Source organism: Oncorhynchus nerka, linkage group LG12 (assembly GCF_034236695.1).
Source record: "Oncorhynchus nerka isolate Pitt River linkage group LG12, Oner_Uvic_2.0, whole genome shotgun sequence".
Lineage (NCBI taxonomy): Eukaryota > Metazoa > Chordata > Actinopteri > Salmoniformes > Salmonidae > Oncorhynchus > Oncorhynchus nerka.
The window spans coordinates 89,663,127-89,676,002 of record NC_088407.1 but is presented as its reverse complement, the minus strand read 5'-3'; the positions used below and the strand labels follow the sequence as shown (position 1 = coordinate 89,676,002).

The following is a 12,876-nucleotide window of genomic DNA, read 5'->3' as shown; positions in this document are numbered from 1 at the left end:
TGGCCATCATCCCATTGGTTGTCAGTGGCCCTCATCCCATTGGTTGTCAGTGGCCAAAATCCCATTGGTTATCAGTGGCCATCATCATCCCATTGGTTGTCTCCAGATGTGACTTGATATCTGAATAATACTAATGCAATATTTCCTCTGATATCTTTGTGTTGTTGAGGAAAAGTCTCCCTCCTGACCTCAGTGTTTTCTGGTTGTCCCTCAGTGTTATCTGGTTGTCCCTCAGTGTTTGCTGGCTGTCCCTCAGTGTTTGCTGGTTGTCCCTCAGTGTTATCTGGTTGTCCCTCAGTGTTTGCTGGTTGTCCCTCAGTGTTTTCTGGTTGTCCCTCAGTGTTTGCTGGTTGTCCCTCAGTGTTTGCTGGTTGTCCCTCAGTGTTTGCTGGTTGTCCCTCAGTGTTTGCTGGTTGTCCCTCAGTGTTTTCTTGTTGTCCCTCAGTGTTATCTGGTTGTCCCTCAGTGTTTGCTGGTTGTCCCTCAGTGTTTTCTTGTTGTCCCTCAGTGTTATCTGGTTGTCCCTCAGTGTTTGCTGGTTGTCCCTCAGTGTTATCTGGTTGTCCCTCAGTGTTTGCTGGTTGTCCCTCAGTGTTTGCTGGTTGTCCCTCAGTGTTTGCTGGCTGTCCCTCCACCCCGGTGTGGAGGATGTGCCCAGTCAGGGAGTTAACTTTTGAACAATGTCAGTTTTGAGCATTTAGAATATTTTGGTCCCAGCCTGCATAGATCTTTGTTCCCCAGGATGGACGAACAGCTCAACAATGAGAAGTGCTGCTAGCTTGAATCTCTTCCATAGAGCCAGCACAATATAGAGAGGCCACTGGTAGAGAGGTGGAGAGGCCCCTGGTAAAGAGGTGGAGAGGCCCCTGGTAAAGAGGTGGAGAGGCCCCTGGTAGAGAGGTGGAGAGGCCCCTGGTAGAGAGGTGGAGAGGCCCCTGGTAGAGAGGTGGAGAGGCCCCTGGTAGAGAGGTGGAGAGGCCCCTGGTAGAGAGGTGGAGAGGCCCCTGGTAGAGAGGTGGAGAGGCCCCTGGTAAAGAGGTGGAGAGGCCCCTGGTAGAGAGGTGGAGAGGCCCCTGGTAGAGAGGTGGAGAGGCCCCTGGTAGAGAGGTGGAGAGGCCCCTGGTAGAGAGGTGGAGAGGCCCCTGGTAGAGAGGTGGAGAGGCCCCTGGTAGAGAGGTGGAGAGGCCCCTGGTAGAGAGGTGGAGAGGCCCCTGGTAGAGAGGTGGAGAGGCCCCTGGTAGAGAGGTGGAGAGGCCCCTGGTAGAGAGGTGGAGAGGCCCCTGGTAGAGAGGTGGAGAGGCCGGTTATGAGGCTCGCAGGGGGAGAGATTAGATGTTTTCTCCCTTGAAGGGACAGGTTACCAGGGCTATAATTTGACAGGTTACCAGGGCTATAATGAGACAGGTTCCCAGGGCTATAATGGGATGGGTTACCAGGGCTATAATGGGACAGGTTACCAGGGCTATAGTGGGACAGGTTACCAGGGCTACAGTGGGACAGGTTACCAGGGCTATAATGGGACGGGTTACCAGGGCTATAATGGGACAGGTTTCCAGGGCTATAACGGGACAGGTTACCTGGGCTATAATGGGACAGGTTACCAGGGCTATAATGGGACAGGTTACCAGGGCTATAATGGGACATGTTACCAGGGCTATAATGGGACATGTTACCAGGGCTATAATGGGACAGGTTACCAGGGCTATAGTGGGACAGGTTACCAGGGCTATAGTGGGACAGGTTACCAGGGCTATAGTGGGACGGGTTACCAGGGCTATAATGGGACGGGTTACCAGGGCTATAATGGGACAGGTTGCCAGGGCTATAACGGGACAGGTTACCTGGGCTATAATGGGACAGGTTACCAGGGCTATAATGGGACAGGTTACCAGGGCTATAATGGGACATGTTACCAGGGCTATAATGGGACAGGTTACCAGGGCTATAGTGGGACAGGTTACCAGGGCTATAGTGGGACAGGTTACCAGGGCTATAGTGGGACGGGTTACCAGGGCTATAATGGGACGGGTTACCAGGGCTATAATGGGACAGGTTGCCAGGGCTATAACGGGACAGGTTACCTGGGCTATAATGGGACAGGTTACCAGGCCTATAATGGGACAGGTTACCAGGGCTATAATGGGACAGGTTACTAGGGCTATAATGGGACAGGTTACTAGGGCTATAATGGGACAGGTTAGCAGGGCTATAATGGGACAGGTTCCTGGCCTATAATGGGACAGGTTACCAGCGCTATAATGGGATGGGTTACCAGGGCTATAATGGGACAGGTTACCGGGCCTATAATGGGACAGGTTACCGGGGCGGGTTACCAGGGCTATAGTGGGACAGGTTAACCAGGGCTATAGTGGGACGGGTTACCGGGCCTATAATGGGACAGGTTACCAGGGCTATAATACATCACGCACCTGACCTCTCGTCAGTACCAGACAATACATCACACACCTGACCTCTCCTCAGTACCAGTCAATACATCACACACCTGACCTCTCCTCAATACCAGTCAATACATCACACACCTGACCTCTCCTCAGTACCAGTCAATACATCACACACCTGACCTCTCCGCAGTACCAGTCAATACATCACACACCTGACCTCTCCTCAGTACCAGTCAATACATCATACACCTGACCTCTCCTCAATACCAGTCAATACATCACACACCTGACCTCTCCTCAGTACCAGTCAATACATCACACACCTGACCTCTCCTCAGTACCAGTCAATACATCACACACCTGACCTCTCCGCAGTACCAGTCAATACATCACACACCTGACCTCTCCTCAATACCAGTCAATACATCACACACCTGACCTCTCCTCATTACCAGTCAATACATCACACACCTGACCTCTCCTCAGTACCAGACAATACATCACACACCTGACCTCTCCTCAGTACCAGTCAATACATCACACACCTGACCTCTCCTCAGTACCAGTCAATACATCACACACCTGACCTCTCCTCAGTACCAGTCAATACATCACACACCTGACCTCTCCTCAGTACTAGTCAATACATCACACACCTGACCTCTCCTCAGTACCAGTCAATACATCACACACCTGACCTCTCCTCAGTACCAGTCAATACATCACACACCTGACCTCTCCTCAATACCAGTCAATACATCACACACCTGACCTCTCCTCAATACCAGTCAATACATCACACACCTGACCTCTCCTCAGTACCAGTCAATACATCACACACCTGACCTCTCCGCAGTACCAGTCAATACATCACACACCTGACCTCTCCTCAGTACCAGTCAATACATCATACACCTGACCTCTCCTCAATACCAGTCAATACATCACACACCTGACCTCTCCTCAGTACCAGTCAATACATCACACACCTGACCTCTCCTCAGTACCAGTCAATACATCACACACCTGACCTCTCCTCAGTACCAGTCAATACATCACACACCTGACCTCTCCTCAGTACCAGTCAATACATCACACACCTGACCTCTCCTCAGTACCAGTCAATACATCACACACCTGACCTCTCCTCAATACCAGTCAATACATCACACACCTGACCTCTCCTCAGTACCAGTCAATACATCACACACCTGACCTCTCCTCAGTACCAGTCAATACATCACACACCTGACCTCTCCTCAGTACCAGTCAATACATCACACACCTGACCTCTCCTCATTACCAGTCAATACATCACACACCTGACCTCTCCTCAGTACCAGTCAATACATCACACACCTGACCTCTCCTCAATACCAGTCAATACATCACACACCTGACCTCTCCTCAGTACCAGTCAATACATCATACACCTGACCTCTCCTCAATACCAGTCAATACATCACACACCTGACCTCTCCTCAGTACCAGTCAATACATCACACACCTGACCTCTCCTCAGTACCAGTCAATACATCACACACCTGACCTCTCCTCAGTACCAGTCAATACATCACACACCTGACCTCTCCTCAGTACCAGACAATACATCACACACCTGACCTCTCCTCAGTACCAGTCAATACATCACACATCAGACCTCTCCTCAGTACCAGTCAATACATCACACACCTGACCTCTCCTCAGTACCAGTCAATACATCACACACCTGACCTCTCCTCAGTACCAGACAATACATCACACACCTGACCTCTCCTCAGTACCAGTCAATACATCACACACCTGACATCTCCTCAATACCAGTCAATACATCACACACCTGACCTCTCCTCAGTACCAGTCAATACATCACACACCTGACCTCTCCTCAGTACCAGTCAATACATCACACACCTGACCTCTCCTCAGTACCAGTCAATACATCACACACCTGACCTCTCCTCAGTACCAGTCAATACATCACACACCTGACCTCTCCTCAATACCAGTCAATACATCACACACCTGACCTCTCCTCAGTACCAGTCAATACATCACACACCTGACCTCTCCGCAGTACCAGTCAATACATCACACACCTGACCTCTCCTCAGTACCAGTCAATACATCATACACCTGACCTCTCCTCAATACCAGTCAATACATCACACACCTGACCTCTCCTCAGTACCAGTCAATACATCACACACCTGACCTCTCCTCAATACCAGTCAATACATCACACACCTGACCTCTCCTCAGTACCAGTCAATACATTACACACCTGACCTCTCGTCAGTACCAGACAATACATCACACACCTGACCTCTCCTCAGTACCAGTCAATACATCACACACCTGACCTCTCCTCAATACCAGTCAATACATCACACACCTGACCTCTCCTCAGTACCAGTCAATACATCACACACCTGACCTCTCCGCAGTACCAGTCAATACATCACACACCTGACCTCTCCTCAGTACCAGTCAATACATCATACACCTGACCTCTCCTCAATACCAGTCAATACATCACACACCTGACCTCTCCTCAGTACCAGTCAATACATCACACACCTGACCTCTCCTCAATACCAGTCAATACATCACACACCTGACCTCTCCTCAGTACCAGTCAATACATTACACACCTGACCTCTCCTCAGTACCAGTCAATACATCACACACCTGACCTCTCCTCACTACCAGTCAATACATCACACACCTGACCTCTCCTCAGTACCAGTCAATACATCACACACCTGACCTCTCCTCAGTACCAGTCAATACATTACACCCCTGACCTCTCCTCACCATAAACATCCACAGGCGTAGCAACAATATCCACAGGCGTAGCAACAACATCCACAGGCGTAGCAACAACATCCACAGGCGTAGCAACAACATCCACAGGCGTAGCAACAACATCCACAGGCGTAGCAACAATATCCACAGGCGTAGCAACAACATCCACAGGCGTAGCAACAACATCCACAGGCGTAGCAACAACATCCACAGGCGTAGCAACCATATCCACAGACATCGCAACAACATCCACAGGCGTAGCAACAACATCCACAGCATCCACAGGCGTAGCAACAACATCCACAGGCGTAGCAACAACATCCACAGGCGTAGCAACAACATCCACAGGCGTAGCAACAACATCCACAGGCGTAGCAACAACATCCACAGGCATAGCAACAACAGAGGATAAGGGGGACCTGTTCCCCACAAATATTCAAAACACTCAACTCAACTGTCCAAAGTTAACAGCAAACTAGCAAGAGAAGAGACAATCGTGTTGAGGTCAGTGTAGTGTTGGGGTCAGTGTAGTGTTGGGGTCAGTGTAGTGTTGGGGTCAGTGTAGTGTTGAGGTCAGTGTAGTGTTGGGGTCAGTGTAGTGTTGGGGTCAGTGTAGTGTTGGGGTCAGTGTAGTGTTGAGGTCAGTGTAGTGTTGGGGTCAGTGTAGTGTTGGGGTCAGTGTAGTGTTGAGGTCAGTGTAGTGTTGGGGTCAGTGTAGTGTTGAGGTCAGTGTAGTGTTGGGGTCAGTGTAGTGTTGGGGTCAGTGTTATGTAGTGTTGGGGTCAGTGTAGTGTTGAGGTCAGTGTAGTGTTGGGGTCAGTGTAGTGTTGAGGTCAGTGTAGTGTTGGGGTCAGTGTTATGTAGTGTTGGGGTCAGTGTAGTGTTGGGGTCAGTGTAGTGTTGGGGTCAGTGTAGTGTTGGGGTCAGTGTAGTGTTGGGGTCAGTGTAGTGTTGAGGTCAGTGTAGTGTTGAGGTCAGTGTAGTGTTGGGGTCAGTGTAGTGTTGGGGTCAGTGTAGTGTTGGGGTCAGTGTAGTGTTGAGGTCAGTGTAGTGTTGGGGTCAGTGTAGTGTTGGGGTCAGTGTAGTGTTGGGGTCAGTGTAGTGTTGGGGTCAGTGTAGTATTGAGGTCAGTGTAGTGTTGGGGTCAGTGTAGTGTTGGGGTCAGTGTAGTGTTGGGGTCAGTGTAGTGTTGGGGTCAGTGTAGTGTTGGGGTCAGTGTTATGTAGTGTTGGGGTCAGTGTAGTGTTGGGGTCAGTGTAGTGTTGGGGTCAGTGTAGTGTTGGGGTCAGTGTAGTGTTGGGGTCAGTGTAGTGTTGGGGTCAGTGTAGTGTTGGGGTCAGTGTAGTGTTGGGGTCAGTGTAGTGTTGAGGTCAGTGTAGTGTTGGGGTCAGTGTAGTGTTGGGGTCAGTGTAGTGTTGGGGTCAGTGTAGTGTTGAGGTCAGTGTAGTGTTGAGGTCAGTGTAGTGTTGGGGTCAGTGTAGTGTTGGGGTCAGTGTTATGTAGTGTTGGGGTCAGTGTAGTGTTGGGGTCAGTGTAGTGTTGGGGTCAGTGTAGTGTTGAGGTCAGTGTAGTGTTGGGGTCAGTGTAGTATTGAGGTCAGTGTAGTGTTGGGGTCAGTGTAGTGTTGGGGTCAGTGTAGTGTTGGGGTCAGTGTAGTGATGTGTTGGGGTCAGTGTAGTATTGGGGTCAGTGTTATGTAGTGTTGAGTCAGTGTAGTGTAGTGTTGGGGTCAGTGTAGTGTTGGGGTCAGTGTAGTATTGAGGTCAGTGTAGTGTTGAGGTCAGTGTAGTGTTGGGGTCAGTGTAGTGTTGGGGTCGGTGTAGTGTTGGGGTCAGTGTAGTGTTGGGGTCAGTGTAATGTTGGGGTCAGTGTAGTGTTGGGGTCAGTGTAGTGTTGAGGTCAGTGTAGTGTTGGGGTCAGTGTAGTGTTGGGGTCAGTGTAGTGTTGGGGTCAGTGTAGTGTTGAGGTCAGTGTAGTGTTGGGGTCAGTGTAGTGTTGGGGTCAGTGTAGTGTTGGGGTCAGTGTAGTGTTGGGGTCAGGGAGGTGTTGTGTTGGGGTCAGGGAGGTGTTGTGTTGGGGTCAGGGAGGTGTTGTGTTGGGGTCAGTGTTATGTAGTGTTGGGGTCAGTGGAGTGTTGGGGTCAGTGTAGTGTTGGGGTCAGTGTTATGTAGTGTTGGGGTCAGTGTTATGTAGTGTTGGGGTCAGTGTTATGTAGTGTTGGGGTCAGTGTTATGTAGTGTTGGGGTCAGTGTTATGTAGTGTTGGGGTCAGTGTTATGTAGTGTTGGGGTCAGTGTTATGTAGTGTTGGGGTCAGTGTAGTGTTGGGGTCAGTGTTATGTAGTGTTGGGGTCAGTGTTATGTAGTGTTGGGGTCAGTGTAGTGTTGGGGTCAGTGTTATGTAGTGTTGGGGTCAGTGTTATGTAGTGTTGGGGTCAGTGTTATGTAGTGTTGGGGTCAGTGTTATGTAGTGTTGGGGTCAGTGTTATGTAGTGTTGGGGTCAGTGTTATGTAGTGTTGGGGTCAGTGTAGTGTTGGGGTCAGTGTAGTGTTGGGGTCAGTAGAGTGTTGGGGTCAGTGTAGTGTTGGGGGCAGTGTTATGTAGTGTTGGGGTCAGTGTAGTGTTGGGGGCAGTGTAGTGTTGGGGTCAGTGTAGTGTTGGGGTCAGTGTTATGTAGTGTTGTGGTCAGTGTAGTGTTGGGGTCAGTGTTATGTAGTGTTGGGGTCAGTGTAGTGTTGGGGTCAGTGTAGTGTTGGGGTCAGTGTAGTGGAGTGTTGGGGTCCGTGTAGTGTTGGGGTCCGTGTAGTGTTGGGGTCAGTGTAGTGTTGGGGTCAGTGTAGTGTTGGGGTCAGTGTAGTGTTGGGGTCAGTGTTATGTAGTGTTGGGGTCAGTGTAGTGTTGGGGTCAGTGTTATGTAGTGTTGGGGTCAGTATTATGTAGTGTTGGGGTCAGTGTAGTGTTGGGGTCAGTGTAGTGTTGGGGTCAGTGTAGTGTTGGGGTCAGTGTAGTGTTGAGGTCAGTGTAGTGTTGGGGTCAGTGTAGTGTTGAGGTCAGTGTAGTGTTGGGGTCAGTGTAGTGTTGGGGTCAGTGTTATGTAGTGTTGGGGTCAGTGTAGTGTTGAGGTCAGTGTAGTGTTGGGGTCAGTGTAGTGTTGAGGTCAGTGTAGTGTTGGGGTCAGTGTTATGTAGTGTTGGGGTCAGTGTAGTGTTGGGGTCAGTGTAGTGTTGGGGTCAGTGTAGTGTTGGGGTCAGTGTAGTGTTGGGGTCAGTGTAGTGTTGGGGTCAGTGTAGTGTTGAGGTCAGTGTAGTGTTGAGGTCAGTGTAGTGTTGGGGTCAGTGTAGTGTTGGGGTCAGTGTAGTGTTGAGGTCAGTGTAGTGTTGGGGTCAGTGTAGTGTTGGGGTCAGTGTAGTGTTGGGGTCAGTGTAGTGTTGGGGTCAGTGTAGTGTTGGGGTCAGTGTAGTGTTGGGGTCAGTGTAGTGTTGGGGTCAGTATAGTGTTGGGGTCAGTGTAGTGTTGGGGTCAGTGTAGTGTTGGGGTCAGTGTAGTGTTGGGGTCAGTGTAGTGTTGGGGTCAGTGTAGTATTGAGGTCAGTGTAGTGTTGGGGTCAGTGTAGTGTTGGGGTCAGTGTAGTGTTGGGGTCAGTGTAGTGTTGGGGTCAGTGTAGTGTTGTGGTCAGTGTTATGTAGTGCTGGGGTCAGTGTAGTGTTGGGGTCAGTGTAGTGTTGGGGTCAGTGTAGTGTTGGGGTCAGTGTAGTGTTGGGGTCAGTGTAGTGTTGGGGTCAGTGTAGTGTTGGGGTCAGTGTAGTGTTGGGGTCAGTGTAGTGTTGAGGTCAGTGTAGTGTTGGGGTCAGTGTAGTGTTGGGGTCAGTGTAGTGTTGGGGTCAGTGTAGTGTTGAGGTCAGTGTAGTGTTGAGGTCAGTGTAGTGTTGGGGTCAGTGTAGTGTTGGGGTCAGTGTTATGTAGTGTTGGGGTCAGTGTAGTGTTGGGGTCAGTGTAGTGTTGGGGTCAGTGTAGTGTTGAGGTCAGTGTAGTGTTGGGGTCAGTGTAGTATTGAGGTCAGTGTAGTGTTGGGGTCAGTGTAGTGTTGGGGTCAGTGTAGTGTTGGGGTCAGTGTAGTGATGTGTTGGGGTCAGTGTAGTATTGGGGTCAGTGTTATGTAGTGTTGAGTCAGTGTAGTGTAGTGTTGGGGTCAGTGTAGTGTTGGGGTCAGTGTAGTATTGAGGTCAGTGTAGTGTTGAGGTCAGTGTAGTGTTGGGGTCAGTGTAGTGTTGGGGTCAGTGTAGTGTTGGGGTCAGTGTAGTGTTGGGGTCAGTGTAATGTTGGGGTCAGTGTAGTGTTGGGGTCAGTGTAGTGTTGAGGTCAGTGTAGTGTTGGGGTCAGTGTAGTGTTGGGGTCAGTGTAGTGTTGGGGTCAGTGTAGTGTTGAGGTCAGTGTAGTGTTGGGGTCAGTGTAGTGTTGGGGTCAGTGTAGTGTTGGGGTCAGTGTAGTGTTGGGGTCAGGGAGGTGTTGTGTTGGGGTCAGGGAGGTGTTGTGTTGGGGTCAGGGAGGTGTTGTGTTGGGGTCAGTGTTATGTAGTGTTGGGGTCAGTGGAGTGTTGGGGTCAGTGTAGTGTTGGGGTCAGTGTAGTGTTGGGGTCAGTGTTATGTAGTGTTGGGGTCAGTGTTATGTAGTGTTGGGGTCAGTGTTATGTAGTGTTGGGGTCAGTGTTATGTAGTGTTGGGGTCAGTGTTATGTAGTGTTGGGGTCAGTGTTATGTAGTGTTGGGGTCAGTGTAGTGTTGGGGTCAGTGTTATGTAGTGTTGGGGTCAGTGTTATGTAGTGTTGGGGTCAGTGTAGTGTTGGGGTCAGTGTTATGTAGTGTTGGGGTCAGTGTTATGTAGTGTTGGGGTCAGTGTTATGTAGTGTTGGGGTCAGTGTTATGTAGTGTTGGGGTCAGTGTTATGTAGTGTTGGGGTCAGTGTTATGTAGTGTTGGGGTCAGTGTAGTGTTGGGGTCAGTGTAGTGTTGGGGTCAGTAGAGTGTTGGGGTCAGTGTAGTGTTGGGGGCAGTGTTATGTAGTGTTGGGGTCAGTGTAGTGTTGTGGTCAGTGTAGTGTTGGGGTCAGTGTTATGTAGTGTTGGGGTCAGTGTAGTGTTGGGGTCAGTGTAGTGTTGGGGTCAGTGTAGTGGAGTGTTGGGGTCCGTGTAGTGTTGGGGTCAGTGTAGTGTTGGGGTCAGTGTAGTGTTGGGGTCAGTGTAGTGTTGGGGTCAGTGTTATGTAGTGTTGGGGTCAGTGTAGTGTTGGGGTCAGTGTTATGTAGTGTTGGGGTCAGTATTATGTAGTGTTGGGGTCAGTGTAGTGTTGGGGTCAGTGTAGTGTTGGGGTCAGTGTAGTGTTGGGGTCAGTGTAGTGTTGGGGTCAGTGTAGTGTTGGGGTCAGTGTTATGTAGTGTTGGGGTCAGTGTAGTGTTGGGGTCAGTGTAGTGTTGGGGTCAGTGTAGTGTTGGGGTCAGTATAGTGTTGGGGTCAGTGTTATGTAGTGTTGGGGTCAGTGTAGTGTTGGGGTCAGTGTAGTGTTGGGGTCAGTGTAGTGTTGGGGTCAGTGTAGTGTTGGGGTCAGTGTTATGTAGTGTTGGGGTCAGTGTAGTGTTGGGGTCAGTGTAGTGTTGGGGTCAGTGTAGTGTTGGGGTCAGTGTAGTGTTGGGGTCAGTGTAGTGTTGGGGTCAGTGTAGTGTTGGGGTCAGTGTTATGTAGTGTTGGGGTCAGTGTAGTGTTGGGGTCAGTGTAGTGTTGGGGTCAGTGTAGTGTTGGGGTCAGTGTAGTGTTGGGGTCAGTGTAGTGTTGGGGTCAGTGTAGTGTTGGGGTCAGTGTTATGTAGTGTTGGGGTCAGTGTAGTGTTGGGGTCAGTGTAGTGTTGGGGTCAGTGTAGTGTTGGGGTCAGTGTAGTGTTGGGGTCAGTGTTATGTAGTGTTGGGGTCAGTGTAGTGTTGGGGTCAGTGTAGTGTTGGGGTCAGTGTAGTGTTGGGGTCAGTGTAGTGTTGGGGTCAGTGTAGTGTTGGGGTCAGTGTTATGTAGTGTTGGGGTCAGTGTAGTGTTGGGGTCAGTGTTATGTAGTGTTGGGGTCAGTGTAGTGTTGGGGTCAGTGTAGTGTTGGGGTCAGTGTAGTGTTGGGGTCAGTGTAGTGTTGGGGTCAGTGTAGTGTTGGGGTCAGTGTAGTGTTGGGGTCAGTGTAGTGTTGGGGTCAGTGTAGTGTTGGGGTCAGTGTAGTGTAGTGTAGTTATTATTTACCAAGGTCTCCCTGGCAAATGTCTGTCCTGCTGGCTCCGCCCACAATGAACTGAGGGTTCTCACAGATCTCCTGGTGACACACAGAAACAGACAGACATGTGGAATAGCTGACTGGAAGGATATATATTGAAGACACACAGACACAGACAGACATGTGGATTAGCTGACTGGGGGGATATATATTGAAGACACACAGACACAGACAGACATGTGGATTAGCTGACTGGGTGGATATATATTGAAGACACACAGACACAGACAGACATGTGGATTAGCTGACTGGGGGGATATATATTGAAGACACACAGACACAGACAGACATGTGGATTAGCTGACTGGGTGGATATATATTGAAGACACACAGACACAGACAGACATGTGGATTAGCTGACTGGGGGGATATATATTGAAGACACACAGACACAGACAGACATGTGGATTAGCTGACTGGGGGGATATATAATGAAGACACACAGAAACAGACAGACATATGGATTAGCTGACTGGGTGGATATATATTGAAGACACACAGACACAGACAGACATGTGGATTAGCTGACTGGGGGGATATATATTGAAGACACACAGAAACAGACAGACATGTGGATTAGCTGACTGGGAGGATACAGTTGAAGTCAGAAGTTTACATACACTTAGGTTGGAGTCATTAAAACTAGTTTTTCAACCACTCCACAAAATTCTTGTTAACAAACTATAGTTTTGGCAAGTCGGTTAGGACATCTACTTTGTGCATGACACAAGTAATTTTTCCAACAATTGTTTACAGACAGATTATTTCACTTATAATTCACTGTATCACAATTCCAGTGGGTCAGAAGTTTACATACAGTAAGTTGACTGCCTTTAAACAGCTTGGAAAATTCCAGAAAATGATGTCATGGCTTTAGAAGCTTCTTATAGGCTAATTGACATAATTTGAGTCAATTGGAGGTGTACCTGTGGATGTATTTCAAGGCCTACCTTCAAACTCAGTGCCTCTTTGCTTGACATCATTGGAAAATCAAAAGAAATCAGCCAAGACCTCAGAAAAAAAATTGTAGACCTCCACAAGTCTGGTTCATCCTTGGGAGCAATTTCCAAACGCCTGAAGGTACCACATTCATCTGTACAAACAATAGTACGCAAGTATAAACATCATGGGACCACGCAGCCGTCATACCACTCAGGAAGGAGACGTGTTCTGTCTCCTAGAGATGAACGTACTTTGGTGCGAAAAGTGCAAATCAATCCCAGAACAGCAGTAAAGGACCTTGTGAAGATGCTGGAGGAAACAGGTGCAAAAGTATATATATCCACAGTAAAAACGAGTCCTATATCGACATAACCTGAAAGGCCTCTCAGCAAGGAAGAAGCCACTGCTCCAAAACCACCATAAAAAAG

General features: G+C 49.4%; 1 protein-coding gene across 1 annotated transcript in view; it reads right to left on the bottom strand.

Annotated features, from left to right (window-relative positions):
* capn3a (calpain 3a, (p94)) overlaps positions 1 to 12,876 on the bottom strand; it is a 79,590-nt gene that overhangs the window by 62,748 nt on the left and 3,966 nt on the right. The window contains exon 2 of the mRNA XM_065025939.1: positions 11,476 to 11,545. Coding sequence (XP_064882011.1) covers positions 11,476 to 11,545 — 70 coding nt within the window. The remainder of the gene's footprint in view (positions 1 to 11,475; positions 11,546 to 12,876) is intronic.